This window comes from Clarias gariepinus, chromosome 15, assembly GCF_024256425.1.
Source record: "Clarias gariepinus isolate MV-2021 ecotype Netherlands chromosome 15, CGAR_prim_01v2, whole genome shotgun sequence".
NCBI classification, from domain to species: Eukaryota; Metazoa; Chordata; class Actinopteri; order Siluriformes; family Clariidae; genus Clarias; species Clarias gariepinus.
Genome location: NC_071114.1, coordinates 7,474,405 through 7,500,920, shown reverse-complemented (window position 1 = coordinate 7,500,920; position 26,516 = coordinate 7,474,405). Strand labels below are relative to the sequence as shown.

Sequence of the window (26,516 nt, the reverse complement as noted above, 5' to 3'; positions counted from 1 at the left end):
TTAACAGAGGTCAAAGGGTCCCCCAAAGGGAGTCTGACTCAAACTCTCTTTAGTTTACTTCTCTTCTGAATGATTGTTATTTGGACTAAAACTGGACTTTTAATATGAATGTAAAGAAAAAAGTCACAGACCAACACACCCAGATAAAGTCAAATTAATGTGACGCATGATCAACATTTTCGCTCCAAACTTTAACCCGAAATTCGACCATGATGAGTAACAAAAAAAGCCAGTAACAAGAACATCATGATGAGGTCTGCAGGAGCTTACAGTACAGCGGTGTTGTCTGCCTTCAGATAACACAAGAACCACAAGGGAGTGTACCACATGTACAAAATGCACAGAGCTGTATAGTTGTCCATGTTCTTACCACTCGACAAACAACCAGTTTGCTGCTAGCTAATTCTGCATGTTTTGTTGATATAGCATGCAAAATTGTAAAAAGGTCAAATACAGGGAAGGGGATCTTTTTATATTAAGGCCAAAACAGAAAGAAAGTCTAATTGGGCCAACCCAAAGAACAAAAGGCACACTGGAGCCTTAGCTAAATGTCTAAAGATTCAAAGATTCAAATTGTTAATTTTACAAAAATGTTGGCATATAATTTCTTTAGTTTAAAAAAAAAAAAAAAATCTTGAAAGAAGCAAAAATATCTGACAATAGAACAAGATTTTTTTTGCTTGCAATTTTAATAACATTTGAGTAAATAAGCCTAATAATCTTATATTTGGTTTGTTTAGGTAGCACAGTGGCGTAGTGGTTAGCACTTTCATCTTACACCTGCAGGTTCCATGTTCGATTCCCGACTCGGGTCTGTGTGTGAGTTTGCATGTTCTCCCTGTGCTTGGTGGGTCTTCTCCAGGTACTCTGGTTTCCTCCCACAGTCCAAAAACATTCTAATTAAGCTGATTGACATTTCCAAATTGACCATAGTGTGTGTATATATATATATATATATATATATATATATAAAGGGGTGTGAAACTAAAATCGCCTGGTTTTAGACCACAATAATTCATTAGTATGGTGTAGGGCCTTCTTTTGCAGCCAATACAGCATCAATTCGTCTTGGGAATGACAGATACAAGTCCTGCACAGTGGCCAGAGAGATTTTGAGCCATTCTTCTTGCATAATTGTGGCCAGGTCACTATGTGATGCTGGTGGAGGAAAGCGTTTCCTGATTCGCTCCTCCAAAACACTGCCTTAGGGATACAATGTTTGAACCATTGGGTGCACATGGTCCTCCAGAATGGTTCGGTAGTTCTTGACAGTGACGCACCCATCTAGCACAAGTATTGGGCCTAGGGAATGCCATGATATTGCAGCCCAAACCATCACTGATCCACCCCCATGCTTCACTTTGGGCATGCCACAGTATGGGTGATAGTGGGAAAGACAGTAAATGTGGACTCATCAAAGAATAATACACGTTTCACATTGTCCACAGCCCAAAATTTTCAATGCTTGCAAAACTGTGCTATTACTTTGATAATTAAACCTTCACACTTTGGTCTTACTGGTGGAATGTGCAATCAATGAAGATTGGCCACCAGGTTGGTCAAATTTAACCAACACTTAATTGGCCAGTGTTTCAGTTTATAGACTAGATTAAAAAATATTTTACTTGCTAAATTGTCTTTTTTTTTTTTTTTGCAGTGTCCCATTTAAAACCTAGATCACACACACACAAGCTCTTTTTTTTTTTTTTTTTTTTTTTTAAAGCTCTTTCTCACAGATAAAATAAACAGTTTTTACATGTACCACAATATCACACATTAAATGTGTGATTGAGTTTTGCACATTTTATGAATCAGGCCAGTAGGTACACAATAAGTAGCTTTTGGGATAGATGTGAAAGTTAATAAATATATATTTATATAATACTTTATAAAATATATATAAACAAATTTCACTTCAAACTAAATCTAAATGTGCACTTTAGTTGAATTACATGATGTTCATTATTAAAGTGCGGTCATAACTATCACAGTATGGACACTGATATTCCACTAATATTGGGAATAATAGCGCAATTGGAATGAAAATGCATCGTGTAAACACCAAAGTTGGAACACTCTGACCCGCTCCGGTCTGATCTAAATGAATTTTCAGTAGGAAGTAGAGGGGTGTGTCATCCTTTGATAATCCATTTAATAAGTAATTATTAGTCAAAATGTCTCTAAATGGAAGACATATATCATTTCTGCACTTGTTTGCCCCATGTTGGAGTAACACTTGGCAACATGACGTTTTTATGGGAGGAAAGATTTTCCCACTTTAGGTAAGAATTACCAAACATCAAAGTTGTCGAAACTTTTGTTATATACTTTTGTTATATTCCTGGTAGATGAAAGCCTTCGCAGTGAGCAGAACTGCTTTGCACATGTCAGTTATACAGTTATATTCTGATTAAATGCTTTGAGCATGTACAGTGTTTTTTTTTATGAAAATGATTCAGATCATCAAAGTATCTTTTATTTTTTGGGTTTTTTTTATTAAAGCGTATTTACTCAGGTTATTTTTGTGTAATATTAAAATGTGCGTGATGTTCTCGATCATTTAAGTGTGACAAATAACAACAAAAAAAGGGGGAGGGGCAAATACTTTTTCACCCAAATACTGTACATGCACATCTTATCAAATCAGCATCCATCGGATCATTTGGTTAAGACTTGGAAAAACGTGCTACTGTTTCAGGGTTGTGTTGAACTCACGGTTATGGCAGGTCATGCCCGTGTAGCCGGTTCCTGAGCAGTTGCAGTAAAAATGGTCCCAAGTCTGGTAGCAAACTCCTCCATGTTCACAGAAATCAGGCACACACCTGACAAAGTAAGACCAAATAAATATGAGATTTGCGTACTGTACATGGAAATGATCTGACATTTGTATGTGAGTGTATGCTCATGTTCTTATTCATTCATCCACAGATTGCAGTATGTGAGTAGAGAATAAAAATAAATCCAATAATAAGCTTAAACATTCATAGCCTCGAACGCAATATTATTCTGCTCTTCTAGTCTATCGTAATCAGGCCAGAACAATTAATGCATTGAAGAGGAAATTATTTCTGCTTGTAACAACTTCGGTTCTGATAAATTATTAAATGTTAAACATTCTTGTGCTCAGCATGTACACAAGCACTTTTTTTTAATTGAATTTACACAGTTTTGAAAAAATTTAGGTTCTATAGCAAAATAAGACAGAATGCAAAAATGCAAATGCGTGTGTGTCACATGATCGGTTAAGCGAAACTACCAGCTGGGTGAAACAGTGCCTGCTGTGACTAAACTAAATGTGTTTAATAAATGTTTGGAGAATGATGAAGCCAAGGCAATACAATCTGTCACTGGCATCGCAGCCGCCGCAGCAGTCATGGACTACAGTACTTGTCATCAGCAAACGAAGAGATTCCAAAGTAAAACTGGAACCTTTTGGGTGTATTAACATGCTCAAAAACTCATGAAAACTGGCAGACTGGTTAGGATGCCTAAGAGTCGCATGGCCCGGGGCCCTCAGGGGCCCCCACACGAGATTTAGCTGCATAGCTCACTTGCATATATGCATTCGAAACTCACATTTAAAGCTCATTGAGCCAAATAACTTTGCACTGTACGTCATGGGCTCAACTCAACAGGACGCCAGTTATTTTGGGTCGTTCGCAAAAATGCACCGGATTAATTTTGATCTACTCCTCCTAGGAAATTTATATGATCACCACCAAACCGGGTCGCTGGGATCGAAAAACACTGCGGACGCAAAATTGCAGAGGGATTTTTCAAATCTCAAACGAATCTGCCGTAATTATGTCTTAAAATTAAGCTAAAAAAATGATGAATAACTTTCTGTGTGGCATTATATTGAGTGACATTATATTCAACAGTTTGATACTTTTCTTTCAGCATCTGCAGCCTATTGTACACACCTACGCATCACAAATGTTAACACTCACACACACACACACACACAACGCAAACACATACACACTTATATAAAACATCACAAATTTTAACACTTACACACTCACATCTCTGTCTCACACACCCGCACGCAGAAACACACACACCACACACACTAACAAGACACATGTCTCACACACACATACTAACACACACCATACACACAAACATTACCAAACACATTAATTCGTTACACATAGACCGACACATTCACACGTCACACACACACACACATACACACACACCTCTCTCTCTCACTCTCACACATACTAACCCTCACACACACACAAACATACTAACCCTCACACACACACACACACAAACACAATCTCCGAGTACATACTGAATGTCTAATGTCAGCTAATCAGACTTCTTTTTATTGCCATTTTTTCTCCAAAGTTAATTTTTTTCACCCATGTTCCTTTAGGGGCTCCGTATGAAGAAGCGCCCAATATAAAATTGCGAAAAATTTAACACATTAAACTAAACAAACTAGCCTGATTGGAATGATTGATTCACTCTTGACAACCCATTCAATAGGTGAATATTACCATGTACTGTAAATACTTGAACTGATCAAGCCTTTCTTGTTGGGATAAATATATTTTTCTGCATGTTTGACCCACCACATATTGGGTAATATTACTTTGGGTGGTTTGAGTCACAACATTTTTGATAATATTTGGTGACTTGGCTAGTTTCCAGAAAGAAAATATTGCTTCCATTCCTGATTTAACTCCGGGACAACAAATGCTCTTCTTCTTTACTTTGAACTTTCCACTAGGTCTTATTGTCACCAATCGTAACTCAGAAGGTGGGATTTGTCAGAAAAGATGGGAAAAAGTTGGTCTTATTATATTTTTTTCTATTTAGTTCAGATTAAACGCTTCACAGCAGGCAGGACCTTTCTGCACATGTCAGTATCAATACATGTATGCTCATTAAATGCTTTGCACGTGTGCACGAACATCTTATTAAATCAGCATAAGGGTATACACTAAAGTTGGACTCTAATCAGAATAAAGCAATATTGTCCATTTAACCAAATGACTATTGAACCCTTGAAATTTCTGACCTGTCTCGAATACTGCAGATGTCAAAGCTGAGCTCGCTGAAGTTGGCCTGCTTCTCCTGTTGAATCCGGCTGAGGTTGATAGGTTGGTTGTTAATGAAGATGAGTGAAAGGCACCCCTGATATCCTCTGTGAGGTTTCTCACAGCCAAGCACATACTGAGACGCAGGGCAGCCTGGAACAATACAATGCCTACATTTAAACATTGGCGATGAAATGCCATCTGAAAGCAAGCAATCCTGTTTTTGAGACGGGGAAAAAATGCAGTAAATCACAAAGCAGTTTATGCAGATATAAGCAGAATAACACTGACAGACTCCAACCTGAGGGATTTAGAGGATTTAATTAAGACAGTGGAGGTTTGGAAAAGATGACTCAGAACAGCTTTAAATTATTTGCAAGGGTAAGTTTATTTTCTTGCAAGGACCAAAGCTTTTAGACATAAAGTGGTTTAAATTCCATGTAGGATTTATTAAAATAATGACTCATATATAAAGAATCTGCTGTGGGTCAACGTTGGAGGAATAGCAGTTTTACATTGTCATAAATAATGATTTATAGGGTAATAACATCTGCCTCCTGTGCCCAATCGGTCACACTAAAAGTTTGGTGAATTAACTGATTTAGCTAAAGTAGCAGCTGAATAGAAAACAGTCTATGTTGCTTAGGCCAAATGCAATCCTTAAGTGATTTACAACTAATTTTCTTGCCAGGAGCCAATAGGTCAGAGCAATTTGTCAAAGAAGAAGTCAGTCTGGAAGGAATTATCAATACAGTTGCATTTGTGTGCATGAAATCCATTTAAAGCAAACTTGTTGAAGCCAGTGATGGAGGGTACATTTGTACATTTCAACAGGATAATAGATTTTAAAGTACAAATTGATCGAAATTTTTATCTTACAGTACAAATGCAGGAAATTAGTTTTGCACTTGTTTATTGTGTTTTAAAAGCAACCTGTTGTGTGTGTGCGTGTGTGTGTTTTATTAAACGGTACCTCCGAATATAACAGTTGTTCTCTGTAAGCTGTTGGTGAGATCAGGGCTCTCCATGACCACTGGGTTCTGATTGTCAACTGTCAGATAGACCTGCTGACCTTTGACCTCTAACGCCACCGTGTGCCACTGGCCATCACACAACCTTGGGCCTGGGGCACAGAAAAACACACACAGAATTCATTTTATATATATATATATATATATATATATATATATATATATATGTTATGTGTTTGCATTTGAGATGGTAAAATGTTGCAGTTCCTATATAATAGTACAGGTGGTGCACTCTAAACTATTCATACAATGTATGCAGCAGCACTGTGTGGTAAGAGAAAATTATTTCTGAAGTTTAATTAGAATTGTAACAAAAAAATCTATTCTGGATATTTGTTAAACCTTTATACTTACTGTTACGGACTCCACAGACAAAAATGTAGAAAACCCGACCGGGTGATTTATTAACAATGTGGATGAATGGATAAATAAAGATATCGAACTGGAATACAATACAATACACAATACAAATTGAATCAACATCCAAGTATTGTGATAATATAGTATGGGGCAATCCCTGATGATATCTATCAGAATAAAGACTTTACCAGATCAGAGAGTGTCATTATTTGCCAACAACTTAGCAAAACATATCTGTTGTATTAACACTGTAGTAATTTAGTTAGTTGCTGATATTGAATGACCATACATGACTGATGACTTGTCAAAACACAGTTAAAAGAGCAGCGTTGGTGAATTAACATAGGAACAATCTTCGTTGTTGTTTTCTCAACTGTAAACAATCAGTATTTATGCTTTGATCTATTGAAAGAACACCAGTAAATTAGAAGACTGGGCAACCTCCATTTATCTCTCATACAGTACACAATTTTTAATTTTCAAAATTTACTTCCATTGAAAAACTTTTCTTATTTTATATGTTGACTCATCAGCCCACCCACCAAATATAGAACATTAATCAAAAACCATGTTTTAATTAAAAATGCTGGAGCTACACAGATAATCTTCAATAGACCCAGAAAAACAAATTATGTTTGATTAATAATAATTTTGATTCAGGATTAGTGTACTTAGAGCTTGTAGTCATGTTCAAGTTTTCGCTACAAAAGAATTGCAGCAACGCATTATATTAATTTAAATATAAATCTACTTTGTACATTTTGTCAATTAGGTGAAGAATACCCAGCAAACATGTACACCACAAAAATCTTAGCTTTAGTCTTATCTATACATTTTTAGGACAAAATTGGATGTTACTAAAATTAATAAAAAAAAATGTCTTGTATTTAAGTCAAAAAACTTACGCATGCTGGTTAATTTTCATCTGTAATATGTGTGAATTGTAGTCTTAAACGAAACTATGATGATTAAATACAGACCAATCAGCCATAGCATAAACAAGACACTTTAACTTTAAGACAAATCTACACCTGTGGATACTAAAGGCTAGCCCGTCCCATGCCATCCCGCAAAAAAGCCAATGTAACACAAATAACCAACAAGTCAATGTTGGCCATAATAGAAAGGCACCAGAACACCCAATGTCCCACAGCTCCCCTTGCACAGCGTCCAGCAGGCAAAGTGGTCCCTCTCCCCAGATCCCAATGCAATTGAGCAACCATGGGGAGTGTCGGGCAAACAAGTCGATCCATCGAGGCACCCAAGGTATCCGCTCCCAATTAACTTGTGCCAGACACCCCATCACCCCATCACAGGACCTGCAACAAGGGGCCAGACCCCCTCGCGGCACAAGGGGAACCCAAAATCCTAGGTGGCATTACTCACTCACTCATGTTTTATACCGATTTATATTGTAATCAGGGTCACGGGGTGCCTGGAGCCTATCCCAGGAGACTTGGGTACACCCTGGACAGGGTGCCAAACCATCACAGGAGACACACACATACACTCACTCACACACTATGGGCAATTTTGGAATGTCAGCCTAATCTGCACGTCTTTAGACTGTTCAAGGAAACTGGAGTACCCGGAGGAAACCCAACAAACACAGGGAGAACATGCAAACTCCATGCACACAGAGACGGGAATCGAGTCTGGTCGAGAATCGAACCCAGACCCTGGAGGTGCAAGGCGACAGTGCTAACCACTACGCCACCCTCTTCCTTAGGTGGTATTAATGTTAATGTTTTATATGGTATAGCTGATCAGTACAGTATATGCTTATACACACTTTAAACTAATCCATACTGCTTAACACTATGCAAACCTTGAATAACATAAATTTTCCTGGGATTTCAACACAATTGAACACCAATAAATTAGAAGAGTGCAACCGATATTTATTTCTCATACAGTACACAACTGTTTCATTCTCAAAATGTACTATAAACATCATTATTTTATCTTATTTTAGATGTTGACGCACAAGCCCACCCACGAAATACTGATAATTATTCAGAAATCATGTTTTAATGAAAAATGCTGGCACCACACAGATAATCTTTAATATAATCAGAAAAAAAAATCATGTTTAATCAAAAATAATTTTGCTTCAGGATTACTTAGACCTGGTAATTTTATTCAGGTTTTTGCTATTTTTGGCATTTTTTCAAAAATCGCGACTGTTCATCAGTCAAACAAAAACTTTAACAATAAAAATGCAATAAAAGCAACACAGAAAATTCTAACCTGTAGCCAATAAGAATGGAAATGACCAGTGACCACCTGATATAAATAGGACAAGAACTGACCAAAATACACCAGAATAGCAATACTTAAGTTGGTTAGTTATAGACTCGGAAATGACTTTATGTGTTCCTAATAAAGTGAGCACTTTGGGGAAAAAAAAAAAAAATATATATATATATATATAATCCTAAATAAGATTTAATTTTTCACTCACCTGTGCTAATTCGAGCCGTGTCTTGTGCAATTCCTTTCAGAGTGAGCAGGAAGAGCCCCCCGCTGAGCTCCAGGATGAGAGATGATGGCTGCGGGCCATGACTCAGCGGGACAGTAAGCAGACAGCCGTCCCGATTCCAGGTGCGGAACTGGAGCCGTACAGACAGACCTTCTGCTGCCCAATCAGTGGGCAAAACCAGAAAACTCTCCGTGGCACTTAAGAATGTTACAGCCACTGGCTGCGACTCGGAGCACGAGAATGTCACATTACCCTGAGACAGAGAACGAACAGAAGATAAAAAAATGAAAAATTCTCAGTTTGTACCGTGAAATATAAAACAGAAAAAATAGTAAGTGACGAATAAAGGACCAGGGAATGATGTGAGAGGTAGAAACGGAATTAGAAGACGCGTGCAAACGAGGGTTCGGTAAAGACGAGGAGACATCCGTCAAAGCGTGACAGCAATGCATTTATAGATTGGAGTATGTGTGTAAAGCAGACAGTGATAGGAAATCAAATATATATATACAATACAGGTGGTCAATATCGCAGCATTAACTCTTCATGGGATTGAAGTCTCAGTATAAGGATGATTTAGTTCTTTGCCCGCTTTTCCACATGGCTGCATATTTGCTGAAATATTATCAGAGCTGGTGCACAACCATCTCTACAGCGTACTAATCACTGCCAAGTGGCATAATTTGAGGCATGCTTATACACCAATCAGCTATGAGATTCAATCCATCATGGTTTTGGGTTTCTCTTGTGCCCCTCAAGGTATGGCTAAACAGGGCCTCTGGGTGTGTGCTGTAGTGTCCGGAACCAGGACTTTGCCCCTGTATCCACTAGATTTGGGGGTTTTGGGTTCTGGGTTCTGGGGTGGGGTCTCCATGGATTAGACTGGTTTGTCTGGTGCATCCCATGGGTGCTCAATCAGAGTTTGGAGGCCAGGGCAGTGTCCTTGGGCTCTTTGTGATGCACTTGGTGTTCTGGTGTCTTTCTGTAATAACCAACATTGCATTTCTTTTTCCAGGAAAAATGTGCTGCATTGCATTTCTGTGGGATTAGACCAAACGGGCTGGCCTTTGGTTCCTACAAACATGGGTGAGCCCTAGGCGCACACGATCATGTCACCAGTATAGTTGGTGTGTTGAATAAATTTAAGGATCAACAAATTTTTTGAAGAAAAAAGGCTGTTGTGCCACTTGGCTTCTAAAGAAGTTATAAGTAGAATTACTGTCAAAAAGAAACTATTAGACCTTTTAGACATGAGGTGGAGAGAGAGAGAGAGAGAGAGAGAGAGAGAGAGAGCACTCGCTTCACTTCTTAGTCTTTCTGTTAATTAGACACTGAAAGGGCACTTTTACAGTTGCATGCACATAGCAACTGTCATCTCACTTCCACTCTTCCCTCTCGCGCCCTCTTTCACCCCCACACATGCACACACTTGACATTATAGTGACAGCAAAAACTATCACTGTAATTAGGCAGAAATCTGTGTAGATCTGTGACAAACTGTGGTCTAACTGTGGGTCACACATACTAACTGGCACAGCACAATGATCCTTAACACATTCACAAACAAAAACTAGTGTGTGTTACATTACAGGGATTATAATAACACTATCTGTACTAATAACTGACTTGGAGACACATTGGCAAAATGCTAAAAGTACAAATTCCTTTGCGCTTACCACGGTGTAGATCTGAGGTTTGCGTCTCTTGGCCATGTCGATGATATTGACTCCGTTGTAGTAGAGGTTCTCCAAGCAGCCATGGAAATTCTCCCTCAGAAAGGTCCCAGGCTTGCCGGGCAGTGGGATTCCTCCAAAACTTAGCTTGAGTGGAATAACACACACACACGCGTAGACATGTACTGTATAAAAGGCAGGAATCGACACTGAACGTAAATAATGAGGCATTGCTGAAGAAAAATTAATAATTGCAGCAGTCTGGAAAAATCTATCGAAAGTTTGAGCATCAGTATTAATTAGTTCGCCTGTAATGGTCTTATCGGGTGAGAGAGTAGTGTTGGATAACTCTTGGATAGCTCTGAGTGGTACACATACAGTACGCCTAATCCATTCCGTCTGTGATCAGATACGCTATATAGATTACAGCCATTTAAAACATTTAAATATCGTAGAAAGTTTGAAAGTTGAAATTCAATACAGCACTAATGATTGAATGACCCTGCAGATTCCCACCTACAGCACAGTGCAAAAGTTTTAAGACTTTGATGACAGATGATCAGGCCAGTAACTACTACGCTGATGATGCTGAATTCTGAGTGGTTGGAACGGACAAGAGGGGAAATGAGGTTGCTGCTTAGGTTGTCACATATGCAACTGATTTTTAATTACTTTCTTTATGTATTTTGCAGCCTGTCATAGTAAAGTTTTTTAATCTACTCATTTAACTTAATTTAATTTATTATAAAGAAATAAAGGGCCGGGGGGAGGGGGGGGGGTGCTCAGACTTTTGCACAGCATTCAGTAAGCTTGAATGCCTGACTAATGTGGTTAGCTCTGATAAGCAACATGATTATTATTTTTTTTTTATAAAATAAATACACTTTATGTATATATATTTAATATATACATAAAGATAGGATATACTGTACATAAAAAGATAGATTGTATATTATGTATGAAAAGGGGTAAAACTGAACCTAAGGGTGAGATATTTCCTCGACTTTAAAACATTTAAACAAAAACAAATAAAGTAATGAAACACAATATGTCTTAATACTGTAAAACCGAGCATTGTTAAGTAATCTGAAGCTACAGTATGTCGCTGCTGTACTCTTGTTGCGATACTAACAAAAGCTTTGACTGCACTTGTAAGCTGCTTTTCATGTTGAATGTCCTCTTTAAAACATTCAAAGGCCAAATGTCCTCTTGAAAATTTCTGTGACTCCTTTATTTGTAACGAGTATAAAGCAGTTAGATAAGAAAGCAGTTAATTCTAACACAGTGTACACAACAGTTAGTGTTGACCGAGTGATCTGATTGGACGAGAGACATCCCACGAGTGGCGATATGGAGTATAATAACATTGGTTATATATAGAGTACATCGCTCTGCATCACTGGAATTCTAGCATTCGTTAATTACACTAACTGTCAATCATCAGCATGGGTGAAAGTACTGTAGATTGGTACAGTACCTAAAAGAGGAGGGAGCCACTGCGTGCCAAAACCCACATTCAAAACCAGTCACGGTAGCAACTCAGTATGAAAACATATCTGATGATGTTATCATCCTTAACAACACTGTCTCCTTAGTGATTGCTTCTAAGTCTTTGCAAAACGCCACAAAACCATTAGTGTTGTTCTGTTCATGACTAACAAAGAGGTAAACTAGCTTCTACCACAAGGCTGAATCCCAAATTTCTCCTTAACTGCCGATCAAGGGAACTACTCGAGATGGTACACCCTAGCACACTAGTTTTCCATTTAATGCTATTTGGAATTTAACCTCAGAAACCAGACAGTTAGATGATGCTCTAAATCAAAATAAGTGAAAATATACAGTAAAAGCAATCCTCTAAGTTTCTCTGGCCTGTCATGTTTATGGAACAATATCACACTCGAGGTGTTGCTGTTGTACTGAATATCAGCATGACTATGATATCTCAATACCGAGCATCACGTGCATTTTCTATGAACATACACACTCAGGGTCTGAAATTAACTTTTTGATTCATTGGCAAGTTGGCAGGCAGATAACAGAATCTGCCAGCCGAGCAAATTTCTTTTATAAGCCGAAATAATACATTGTGTTTTACTGTCATATCCACCTTCTTTTCAGTATGTTTTATTGAGATAATAAGGTATTATGTTGAATGCAAACTGAAAGAAAATGAAGCAAAAAACTTTTATTGATCAGTTAGTGATAAAAATTTAACCCACTAGTGACACATACAGTAGAACAGCCCATCACCACAGTGTCAGTATCGTACTATAGCCAGCCTCATGAAACATCTTCAAACTCCCATGTTTGCATGTCCTTCTGCTGCTTTGTCCATCTTTTCTTCAAAGGCGGTGTGAATTTGTTTGTAAGGTTGGCTAACTCTTTGTAAATCTCGACACATTTTAACTAACTACTTAGTTAGCCTGAGACAAACAGAAGTGTCATGATGGCTGGTGTTCCAGTGTGTGAAAATATAAGCATTGATTTGAAAGAATGGATGGAAAAACATAAACACAGATGGGTGAATAAATGGGTGGATGGATTTATGGATAAACTGATAGATTTATGAATAAATAAATGCAAGGGCAGATTGATGAATGGATGGATGGATTTATGGATGAATGATGCATGGATGATTTGATGGAAAAACTGATAGACAGATGGATGAATGTATGGTTTGATATATAAACAGAGACAGCTGGGTAAGTAAATAAATGAAGGGACAGATAGATGGATGAATTGGATGGATGGATGGATGAAAGGATGTTTTGATGGAAATACAGACAGATGGGTGGATGAATGGGTGCATGGTTTGATGGATGAATGATGCATGGATGATTTGATGGAAAAACTGACAGACGAATGGACGAATGGATGGCTTAAGAAATGAATGAATGGTTTGATGTATAAACAGAGAAAGCTTATTCTCAAAATAAAATAGAAAAATAGAGGAACGGGGTGGATGGATGGATAAATGGATGGTTTGATAGAAAATCCACCAGGTGGGTGGATGAATGGATGGACTGTTTGATGACTGAATGGACGGATGGATGGTTTGAGGAATAAACAGAAACATGGTGGATAAATAAATGAAGGAATGTATTTATGGATCGATGGTTGGATTGATGGTTTGATGGATGGAAGAATGGATAGCTTGATGTAGAAAGAGACAGACAGATAATGGATATATAAATGGATGTTTATATGACAGGATAGATATATGGATGCAAGTTTGTGTGTTTTTTTTAGATTATTACCGTTTTATATAACATGTATACAAATAATTTGATCAAATGACAGGAGGAAAAAAAAAAGGAAAATGAGAAAGAGCTTTGGGGTAATAGGTTTTTTCGGCACTGTTTCCTTTTCCTTCCACTTTACTTCTTGCTGATTGTGGATTTAATGGAATCGATACATAACAGAGTGTTGCGGGATTACTTCAGAGATTGCGAGTGGAGCTCCCACACTCGAGTACTATTTTAAATGTCAGTGAAATTGTGTTCCTTTGCTCTGCAATCCTGTAACAGGGGCACATAGTGGGTAGTGCACCATTTCACAAAAGCAGCGGCTCACGTCTGATCGATGTTCTTCAATCACGGTGGCGGATTACAAATGAGCGATGGCTTACATTTACAAGTTTCATTTGGCCGACTTAACGCCATGACAGCATGCGACTACTAAGATTTAATTAGCCTTATTTAAAAGACAGAGAGCGTGTGCAATGTATTGCGTTTAACTAGCACGATGAATGAAAAATAAATCCAGTATAAGCTCAATAAAACGAAGAGCAGTAATCAGATATAACAGGCTGCATGCAGTTTCTTAGTGGTTCCCATTCCACTGATCAATATGGGCTATAAACCATGCTGCATGGTAGGATAAATTGGTCATTTAGCTGATGCTTGTGTGTGGTGTAATTTGTTTACGGGAAAAGATTGTTATAATAGCATTTGCCTTTCGAACCGCTGCATCTGTTTTTTTTATTTATTTATTATTATTTTTTTTATGGAAGCCCGAAACAAAGCAAGGATTACTTTCTCTTATGGTGTGTTACAGGAAATGAACAGTCAGTCTCTTACAGATATCATAACTTTTTTTTTTTACATAGATAACCGGATATGATTTTAAAGTGAAGGATTAAATTCAATAAAACAAAACAAACAACAAAAACATTTACCTACAAAATATCTATAGTTTTCATTTTAAATATGAAAGCATTTAGAACCATTTAGGAAGGGAAGCCTATGAAATTTTGAGTTATTTACAAATAATACCCATGTAAATTAATCTATACATATAATAAAACTGTAAAGTAGGCGTATCTGTACATTGAAGATATTTGCAAAAAAAAAAAAAAACAATTGGGGGCATAAGATGAGTAATAAAGCACATCAAGATAATTTTTTAGAATTTTTGTTTGTTTGTGCACGCATCACGTTACAAACTACTAAACAAATTGTTATTATTATTATTTGCGTGTGTTTGGCTGAGCTTAAGGTAACATACTGTACAGGCTTTGTTTCATCGCAATTGGCCCACACGAAAAGAAAATATGCTACTTTAAACCGCCCTCAAATCATAACAAAAATCAACCAAAAATCGTTAGTTCATCTCAAAATTTAACAGCGCTGCACAATTTTTATTACGTGCTTATGAGTGTGGAATTTGAATCTACTTAATAAACCTGATCTTACACCTTCATTTCGCGCAACAGGTAAAAATTTTAGTTCATTCCAAAATTCAACAGATGCCGTTGTATATATTTTTTAATTGCAAATAAATTTCACGCATACGACGTCTGGTGTATAATAAATGAAAAGCAATAAAGTGCATGTCCTACATTTTAATTTAAGAATATAAGTTCTTATGGCAAATTAGCGCTATTTTTTTGTTTCATGCTCAAAAGAATTTTGGATTTTCTACTAGATTTTTCCACATCCGTTACTTTAAACAAACAAATTGATTTTCCTCTTCTTTTCTTTCTTAATTTTAGACTTAAGCAATGGTAAGTGGCATTTACAGTATGAAAAGATTTGAATGTATTAAATTAAAGTTCCTGATTGTGGAATGAAGAACACACTCTGAGAACACAGCTCCACGAGCCAGCAGTTCAATATTTTAATATTTATTATTTTATTTATTTTTACACTGCCCGAAAAAAAAAAAAAAAAAAGTTACATCGCTTCATGTGCAACGTCTTTCCCTGATAAACCCATTGCGCTGGAACAGGTTTAATGCTGACTCAACAGACCACATGACCTTTTCCCATTGCTCCAAACTCTGCTCAAATCTTTATGCTCCCTTGAAAACCGAAGATTTTTTTTTTTTTACAATTAATCTCACTGACAATTGGTTTTCTTATGGCCACACATCTGGTAATCCCAAACCTGTGAGTTTGCATCATATTGTGGTGTGTATGGAAATGGTCTTACTATAGGTCATAACTATAGTATGCTTTTTTGTTTGTTTTTGTTGATTTTTGTTTATCATCCAAGTGTTTAAGTAATCTGTATTCATGCATTTATTTTTAACAATTTCTTTTTCCACAAACAGTTCCATATTACTGTATCCTTCCGGGTTTTCATAATGTGTTGAGGGGTATTCAATAATATGCTTAACTTAGTTCAAGCAATTTCAAAATCTCCTTAGTTGTTTTCTTTGCTTGATGCAGCCCAATAATATGACCCTTATGATACAGTATCTTTTTTTATCCTGGGCAGTGTATATTATGAATCAATTGATAATACACACACACACACACACGCACACACACACTACAGGGAATTTGGAAATGTTAAATTGCCCACTCTGCATGTCTTTGGACTTTGGAAGGAAACCAGAATAATGCCTGGAGGAAAAACACCGAGCATGGGACCAACATGCAAACTTTATGCACACAGGACCGAATCGGGAGTCAAACCCTGGAGGTGCAAGGTCACAGTTAAAATGTATTCATTATAACTCTCAATCAAAACTGACTGATTACTCTAGATCAGGCCCTAATCATAATAAAGTCTCAGTCTAGAATAGGTTTAATCCAGTAGAGTTTAATGGTGATGGTCCTTACCTCATAGTCTACCTCCAAAGAGTCCTCCTGGCCCTGTGTGCGAAAGTGCTGGGTGTCTTTGTCCACTGTAAAGTTCACCTGCTTGTTGAAACGCTCTATGAGGACAGAATGCCAGAGATGGTCATCCAGCAGACTGCCTAACATCACTGAGGTGTGTCTCCCAATGGACTGAGGTTTAGCATCATCTGTGTATAGAGAGAGAGAGAGAGAGAGAGAGAGAGAGAGAAGAACACAAATGAAGACGAAAATAAGAGTTGACCAAACATTGTTAATTGTGCTGTGGGATCACATGATCTTTATGAAAGACAAAAGTGGAAGCTTAAATGTATGTGTACATCAACCCACAAGTTTTATTTTCTTTCCATAAAACAAGACACATTTCATGGTGACCACAAAATGAACCATAATCAAACCTCTGGAGGTGGTCACTTGTGCGTTTGAGAGCATTAAGGGGTCTGAGATAATTTATTCTAGCCACATATGCACAAAAAGTGCTGATTCATCGATTTAAGAGCACTGGACCTCTGAAACAAAAAACACAACTAATTTTCTGTTAATAGTTGGAGCGAATTTGTTTCAATGTGATTTAAATTAACACCTAAGGAGAAGCAGAACAAGATACACCAAAAGCCTGGTTTATATCTTGTTGTTTGTCCATGTGTTGGTCAGGGTCCTGCAGCCGAGGGGTGTTTGGTTGTGGTTTCATAATTGTTGGCATTCATGTGTCTGCTACAACGCAAAAGTAGGACGGGTGGTTCAAATGGTTAAGGAGCTGGGTTAGTCATTGGAAGATTATGTGTTCAGCCCCAGCACCACCAGAGGAGCAGTAGAAAGAAGATACAGCTTCACCAAAATGACAACTTAGAAAACTTAATTACAGTCTAGGATCATTTTAGTACAAACATTTAGCTGAAATGTGGCGGATAGATAGCCTGGTGAGGTTTATTGTACCTGAGGAACAGAAATCTCCCCGCATTTGCTGCATGGCAAAGTGTTCATTTTAGACTTTATCTTATTTTAAAGCTGTGCACAGCTTATTTTAATTTGATGGATATAAAGACGGATGGATTGATAGATAAATGGAGGATGGGTGGATGGATAATTTGATGGAAAAATAAAAAATACGGATGGATGGATGAATGGATGGATGGATGGATGGATGGATGGATAATTTGATGGAGACAGACAGATGGGTGCATAAATAAATGGAGAGACATATTGATGGATGAATGGATGGATGGATGAATGGATAGATAGATAGATAGATAGATAGATAGATAGATAGATAGATAGATAGATAGATAGATAGTTTGATGAATGTATGAATAATTTAATGTAAAAACAGACAGGCAGATGGTGGATGAATAAATGGATAGTTGGGTGGATGAAAAAATGGATGGATAATTTGATGGAAAAATAAAAAATACGAATGGATGGATGGATGGATGGATAATTTGATGGAGACAGACAGATGGGTGCATAAATAAATGGAGAGACATATTGATGGATGAATGGATGGATGAATAAATGGATAGATGGATGATTTGATGGACATATGGATGGTTTGATGGATGGACAGACAGACACATTAATGGATACATGAGTGAATATGTGAATAACCGGATGGACCGACGGTTGGTTGAATGTAAGCAGGTTTTATTTATTGTTTTGAGATTATATTACCTTAAATTACAAATTTATGCAATTTATAACAAATGCATATATAGTCTAACTCTAATATACTCTAATCCTATCTGCTCCCTCATTGATAGTTAATGGATAATCTCTTACAAGCTGGGACATGGGGAAAATAATTTCACTGTGCTGTAGTATTCTGTAAGTGTGACACATTATAGTAATTAGTGCAGAATGGGTATTATTTGTTTTAACTATATTGCATATTGAAGCCCAATAGACCAATCATCCAAATCCATCCATTGGAATCACAGACTTGTCTTTAAAAGGTGTAAAGCATTTGAAGAGAACACTGGCTGTGAAAAAAGATCACAGCCTCGCAGCTAAGACCAGGAAATTTTGTGCAAAGACCTTAGGCTTGTACATGTCTAAATGTGTGCATTCCGGGTGAGTGTGAGTGTCTGTGTGAGGATTAGTTGCTATAGCAACAGCTCCCAGCACATGAGTGTGTGAGCACCAGTGCCTCATGTCACTGTAAACATCTGCCTCATTTCCTTGACTGACAATCTGTCCATTACACTTGTTTACGCCACTCATGCTTAATCACTCTCGTTCACTTCACTCCCCGGATACCTTTCCTTCCTTTGTTCACTCCCCTTCATTTATAAACCTCACTCACCTTTAGTCCTTCTCCGGCACTCCAGCTCTGGTTTGTCATTAATCATATCTTCACTTATAATTCTGCAAGATTTTAATCGTCACATGTAACTCCTTATGAAACTTCTCTCCCTAACCTGTCTCGTTTCTTTCCACCTCATTCTCTCCCTCTGTCCACGTCTCTCCATACCTCATCCTGCCCTTTTCCCTAATTTTGCCATATGTTCATTATTCCGTTTCATTACTTCTCCTTTTAACCATGTGAAATATAAATATCCCTAACTCCTCATAGCAGTCTCCACTTGACCTTTATGCATTTCCTTCCATCGTATACACTTCTCATTATAACACTGCCTCCTGTACTCATCCTCACCCTGCCACCATGTCTCCCAATCATTTGTTTATATCTCTTCTTAAATCCTCCCCTTCTGGGACTTGAGTTCATTCACCCCAAACACACCTTCTTTATGTTAGATCTGTCTTTATTAATGTCTGATTAATGTAGAAATTTTAATGCATTACTATTTTTAACAAAAATAAGGCATACTGTATGACCAAATTGACCCTAATGACTGTAACCCGGCTGTTTAGCGCGGATAATAAGTTATCCAGCAAGTTTCATTATAAAAAGATTCGAGCTGGAAGTTTGAATAAAACCAATGTTTTATGTGCTCGAGCTACCTTGAAGTGGAATATTTTATTATTACAGGAATAAATTGAACATAAGATATGGGGGTGGTGACTCGCGTGGTTAAGGCTCTAGGTTGTTGATTTTCAGGTCTGAGAATCCAGGTTCAAGCACCGCTGTCGGTGGGTTGCCACACCCTGTACTATCCAACCACTGCATGCAACAGTGTTAATGTTTGAGATATTATAAAACTGCATAATCTGTTTTCTCCAACCAGTTTCTTTATTCCAATCTGAGTAAATCTGAGTATTTTTAAATTGTGATTAATCATGATTAATCAGAAACTATGACTGTGATTAACTAGATTCAAACTTTTAATACATCTATACATCTTACACCTAATCTCTCTCTCTTTTTGACTTCTCATATTCTTACTTTCTTTTTTTTCCCTCATTTTTACTCTCCTTCCTGCTTGATTATTACCTCACTCTTACCTCCCATCTGCCCCTCACCAACTTTGTATTTTCCTTCTTCAGTATCGTCTTCATCTTCCTTAATGTCTGTATTTTCCGGCCTTTCTATCCTCCCCTAGCTCTCCTCGTTATCAAACCCTCCTCATCCTTTCATTTCCCCTCACCTTCCTAATTTCCCCATTGCCTAGTCCTCTCAAACTTTATCACTGTCTTCTGTTCTCACCTCACATTATTGTGTTTGCTCTGTCTTTCCCATCTCCATATCTCTTTCTTATTACTCTCTCTTTTTTTTAAAACTGTTTCTTTCTTGCTCTTATTTGGATGAAGGTTACAGAGCACCCGGGTCGAGTACTAGATTTTTAGATATTATAGTGTAAAGTTTTTTTTTTTTTAATCACAGTCACAGTTTACTCCAGTCTCCACACCACTGCAAATAGCAAGAAGAAAACCAAGTTGATGTGTTATGGTGTGTTGAGACCAAAGGTGACAATTTTGCAGATGACACCAAAAGATATGATTGCTTCTATTGATGGATTGACCAATCAATCAATCAACTAATCAATCAATCAACCAATCAACCAACCAATCAATCAATTAATCAATCAATCAATCAACCAACCAACCAACCAACCAACCAATCAATCAATCAATCAATCAACCAATCAACCAATCAACCAATTAACCAATCAATCAATATTAAAGCATAAAAAACCCAGCATAATGCTTTTGGGCTGCTTATCTTCTTCTGAGTGTAGGACTTTAATCAGGGTTTGAGGGAATAATGAAGCTCTAATTATCAGTCAAGGATGGCATGAAACTTTGAGGCTTTTGCTAAAGTGCCTAACACGACTTTTTCTAACATGACTTGAAGCACAACTCGAATTTAGCTTCACCAGAACAATATCATGGCTTTGAAATTGCCCAGCCACAGTGCGGATCTGAATCCAATTGAAAATATGTGGGGGGCCTGTTGATGGCTGTACCCAGGCACCGGTCAGTTTGACAGTGTTTCTTTTTCTTTCAAGAAGGCAATGGCGAAATATCGCTACTGTAGGTCAAGATGGAACAAGTTCATTTAAAGTTTGAATGCTGAGAATTGAGAATTGGCTAAGTAGCTTTATAATAAACACGTGACAAACACGTTCACTACCAGTCAAAAGACTGGACGCACCTACTAATTCCATGATCGTCTCTGACTTTTATTTCTTTCTACACTGTAAAAAAATACTAAAGGCATCCAAAATGTGCAAAATGCCCTTTGAACACTTGTTTTTTAGATGTCTCTTCTACTTACGCTCTGTAAAGCCTTTATAGCGTCTCTAATCTGAAGTGCTGTTTGTCGACTCCTGAGGGTTACTAATTGGTCAATTCTGAAGCTGGTAACTCCAAATGAACTCAAGTTAAGATAAGTTTTGGTCTTGTTTTTCTGGGATGGTCCTCATGAGAGCCAGTTTCATCATGGTGGCTTGAAGGGTTTTGTCAATGCACTTGAGACAATACTGTTCTTGGAAGAACTGTTCCACCAGAACAGCTGGAGTTTATCTATTTAAATAATAACTGACTACCGTTGTTGATGTTGTTGTTGTTGTTGTTACTTAATGATCCAATGCCATTTGTGCTATTACATAGTTTTGAGGTGGAAAATAAATTTCAACTTGAGCTCAAACCTTTGACTGGTACTGTAGTACTATAAAATTGCAGGCTACATTGTATAATACTGATTACCTGCACTTTATATTTGTCACAATGAAATACAAGTCCACAATTTTTGGCAATGCATTTGGTGTTATAATGGACATTACAACAGGAAAAATACGCCAGGTTCCATTCTTGTCTTCCATGAATAGAAATCTACAGTACGCCCACACTGGGCACAGGGTCATCAGAACTGGGCAGTCTTTCCAGTCTTCAATTAAAGGGAACCTGATTTGGTCTACTGCTTCTCGTGCTATTATGTGCTATTTATATGATTTCATGCATTGCACCATTGTCTGATTGTAAGGTTGCCCTGTTTTATAATTGCATGGATAAGACATTTCTCTTTGATCATACCCAGGTTAAGATGCAGTGTAAGTCTTCCTCTCTGGAGCTCCAGGGTGATGTAGTCTCCTCTCTGGCCCTCTCCATGGAGCAGAACACCGTTGGCTTGCCTGCTCCTGAAGCGTACCGAGATCACGTTCTTCACCGTGCTTGTCGATTTCTGATTAAATCGGTACAGCAGAGCGCTGTGCCCATCAAAGTCTGCCACGTCTGACCCTAAAAAGCACACGAACACATCATAGAAGTGAGAGGTGGCTGGAACAAATCGACAGTGATACTCTATTTCAGTCGCCGAACGTGTCACGTCACGCAGCGAGAGTCCTAATTTCTTTCGATTTCATGGCAACACGGGTACAAGTACTATTTTAAAGACGTAATAATATGAGATTTTCAGATTATTATAAGCGATCCAAACACTAGTCCAAGAAATAAACCCTGTTGCTTTGAAATAGTTCTGACAGCAGGTGGGAGAACAAATAGGAAATAGATGTTTAAAAGTGATTAAGATTATTTTTTACGCTTTAATATTTACAAAAACTGGTCTTTTTTTTTTTTTTTTTTTTAATTTGATCTCACATTGCTCCTGAGAGATTGAGAGATTTGAAGCAGCTATAAAACCTATTAAGAGGGCCCTGAATTTATTTCATTATTTTTTTCTACAGTTTTAAAAGCTTTCTCGTTTTGTTTTACAGAACTTTTTTAAGTGCTGCGAATGAATAAAAGCGCTCAGTGCTCTCGGCTGTCATCAGCTTGGCTTCTGATCATATGATGATACCAAGTATTTTGGTTTGACTGTGAAGATGAAAGCAAAAAAAAGACTATCTTGAACCTCGGCAGCCTTGAGAGAGTATTGTCAGTAATTTCAGCGCTGTCACGGCTGACTTGTTCTTAGAGAACACAAGAGAGGGAAAAGAAGGACACACTGAATCCGCATCAGGTGCAAACCCTCACATCTCTCCTGAAGTGTATATTGAAAAACCTTGAAAAGGTATTGAGTACTTTGAATGCATAATCCTCTTTAGAATAAACGTACTGTATTTCACACACGTGCACGCAATCACACGCTTAGACGCGCACTGAATTACAAAAAGCGGTCTGCTTATTAGCACATTTCTAACTAGGGTTTTTTCTAAAGGAAAAACTATAAAAATGTAAAAATAAGTAAATTTTTACATCTTACTTATTTACTGCAACGTACTATAAATATATAAACTTTGTATATCAAGCAACGTCCATACCTTGAACTTGAACGAGTGCTCTGTATGTCATGTTCTGCTTCAAGCCCAACACTAGACTATTTAAATAAGAGTGACATACATATAATAATGGTGACACAGTTAGCGCTGTCGCCTTGCACCCCTGGGGTCCGGGTTCGATTCCCACCTCGGGGTCTGTATGCATGAAGTTTGCATGTTCTCCCCGTGATTGGTGTGTTTCCTCCGGGTACTCTGGTTGCCCTTAATGTGTAAATGAGCATCTAAGTGTGTGTATATATACTGTATGTGTGTGTGTGCGCCCTGCGATGGATTGCCACCTCGTCCAGGCGATACCCCTTAAGTCTTGCCTTAAGACTCCTGGGATAGGCTCCAGGCCCCCCGCGACCTTGTATAGAGGATTAAGCCATATAGATGATAAGTGAGTAAGTCATATACAGTATTATAAATAAATTACACATCATGCATCATAACACTTCTCATTTTTACCTGTCTATTGCCAAAGTCTATTGATTGATGCTAAGATTTGCCGTCCAATGTTACAATATGACTTTTTGAAAATTTAAAATTGAATTACAGTATATGTTGTGCAAAGCACAACTGTATTGGTAAAGAGGCTATAACACGATATAACACTATAGCACGATAACCTTAAACAGTATATACGAAAAATGTTCGAGTCAAACCGGGACTTGTGCGGAAATTTCTTGTAAATGAAGTCATACAGTAAATCTGATTGACATTAACATAAGACTTCAAGCACAGTCCGGTGACGAGACTCTTAGCCGTAATAAAACATTTAAAAACGTTTAAAGGAAGCTGTACAACCCCGGACGAGGTTACTTAGAGTCCACTGCAGTCGTTCCCATGAACATCCAGCGAGTGAAACGCCTGACTGTTGGAAAATGACAGATAACTTGTTGGGAGCTAGCGAAAGAGGCTCATGGGTCTGCATAACCTGTACACACAAACACCACTGGCACATTACAGGAAATCAGGAGATCAGTCCTGACCTCACGCTAAGCCATTTCCACGTTTTCGGGTCATTAAAGGAGTTCCTGAGAGGCCAGCGTTTGAGTCGAGAAAGCAGGTTGTCCGGTCATGGCACAAGCAAGTTTTGTCCTCTTCTAACTGTGTTCTGTCATTTTGCACAGTCAAAAGTCCCAGTTTGACTCGAACATTTCTTGTATCTAATTCAACTGTCATATGGTGTTAAAAGAGAGCTCGGTGCAGAACATGGCATACAAAGCTTTCAAGTGACAGTATTATACAACGCTCTGCAGCATATGCCTGTGTGTGTGTGTGTATATGTGTGTGTGTGTGTAGGTACTTACTGTAACTGCAGCCATATATCTCCAGCCTGAGTCCTATTCCTCCTTTGGGGTTTCCTTTCAGAGGCATAAGTCGCAGAAATCGTGCCCTGATGGAGTGCACGAGCTTGTGCTGGACCACTGAGTCTGTGTCTGTGTTGCCTGGAAATGTCTGCACACACAATATTTAGATATGACACATGGCTCATAAAAAAAACAAAAAAAAAAACAGACACACATCTTAAATATCGGTCGGAAATATCTACATTTACATTTGGGCATTTGGCAGACGCTCTTATCCAGAGCGACTTACATTACATATCTTGCAATCACACTGTTAATGGAATTGTTTCGCTTTGAGTAATTATCAGTGGGACCAACGAAAGGGCAACGGCGCGTATGATGAGTCGACCTGTAATTAAATCGAATGACTTTTTATGAACATTGACTCGATCTTCCCTCTCGATGAGAATTCCTGTCTTTGTGGCCACTTTGTGAGGTTAGAAATCACATCCTGAATATAAAAATAGAACATGGATCTTAGACAGTATCTATCAGGAAGATGCAGAAAAGGAGAAAATAAATATGTGCGAGAGCACAAAACTGGCTGTAATAGCTTTAGTTTAGGGAATGATTGCTGTTATGTTTGTTCACCGAACACCGATTTTAAACCAGTGTGTGGGAGAAAGATTGGGACTTTGGTAACGCTGTAGGATGGTGTAAATGAACCAGGCTTTGTGAGGTGTGTTCGATTATCCTGGCACACGGGGAAGATCATTATACAAGCAACAAGTCTTGAAATAACTCTTCATCACTGCAGGGTGATTTTTAAAATATATATATTTTTAGAAGTTTAGTGGGGGAGACTGAACAGAATAGAGGTAAGAGTGAGAAAAGTTTCACGGTGTACTGTATGTGTGTGTGGCTAGACAACTGGCTTTAGAGCATCTCCAAAACACCATGTCTTCTGGAGAGTTCCCAGGATGCTACAAAGAAAAGACAACCAGTTAACTGGCATCGGGGACAAGGGCATCCAAGGTTTACTGATTTGTGGGTACGACATCACATAAAAGCTGTTCTAGCATTCTGAGCTGAAAAGATGCCCATGCTGGGCTACAATGGGCCACGTGACCATATGAACTGATTCGTGGAGAAATGAAAAAAGGTGGCCTTGTCTAATGAATAAAATTTTTAGTTAAAGGGGTCATACAGCACTACATGCACTATTTTAAGCTGTTTGGACTAAACTGTGTGTTAGGAGAGTGCGTACACAACCACTCTACGATGATAAAGAGCCGCTCAGTGGTTTTCTTTTCGTTTATTACAGTAACATCCCCCTTCTGAAATCAGGCCAATCACAAATGCCTGTCGATGTGACGCCACACCACAAGAGGCCGCTCCTACACTAGTTGATTGACACTGGTGTTTTAGCAAAGACCCGCCCCGAGTAAGAAGAAGCTTTCGGCCATTGTTTTTTCGCCGCTGGAGCAAAATGGCGCCTAAGCGAGTGTTGTGTACAGTTGTTGGGTGTAATAGCGAACACAGCAGTCGTCATTCACTACCTAGGGTTAGTGACCTAGGGTACCTACCTAGGGTTAGGTATCTGAGCCACTGAGGAGGCAGTGGCTAAATTTAGTTTTTAAAGCTAACGTCCCCGCCGATTTACCTAAATGCGTTCATGTTTGCGATAATCATTTTTCACCAGACTGCTTTATAAACGCGGGTCAATATAAAGCAGGTTTTACTAGGAAGCTGCTCCTAAAAATCGTATCTGTACTAACGCTTCATGTTCCTGCTTCATCTTCACCAGGCTCAGTGAGTAATTCCTTTTACTATGACTTTTTGCAGATCGCCTTTTCTAATAATCACGATAAATGCGGAGTGTAAGTTAA

General features: G+C 38.1%; 1 protein-coding gene across 1 annotated transcript in view; it reads right to left on the bottom strand.

The window, feature by feature from the left end:
- Positions 1-26,516, bottom strand: part of cntnap5l (contactin associated protein family member 5 like) — a 135,748-nt gene that overhangs the window by 47,586 nt on the left and 61,646 nt on the right. The window contains exons 4-11 of the mRNA XM_053513006.1: positions 24,649-24,796; positions 22,113-22,316; positions 16,668-16,852; positions 10,601-10,744; positions 8,907-9,177; positions 6,025-6,174; positions 5,033-5,204; positions 2,716-2,822 (exon numbers count right to left, since the gene is read on the bottom strand). Of these exons, the coding sequence (XP_053368981.1) occupies positions 2,716-2,822; positions 5,033-5,204; positions 6,025-6,174; positions 8,907-9,177; positions 10,601-10,744; positions 16,668-16,852; positions 22,113-22,316; positions 24,649-24,796 (1,381 nt within the window). The remainder of the gene's footprint in view (positions 1-2,715; positions 2,823-5,032; positions 5,205-6,024; positions 6,175-8,906; positions 9,178-10,600; positions 10,745-16,667; positions 16,853-22,112; positions 22,317-24,648; positions 24,797-26,516) is intronic.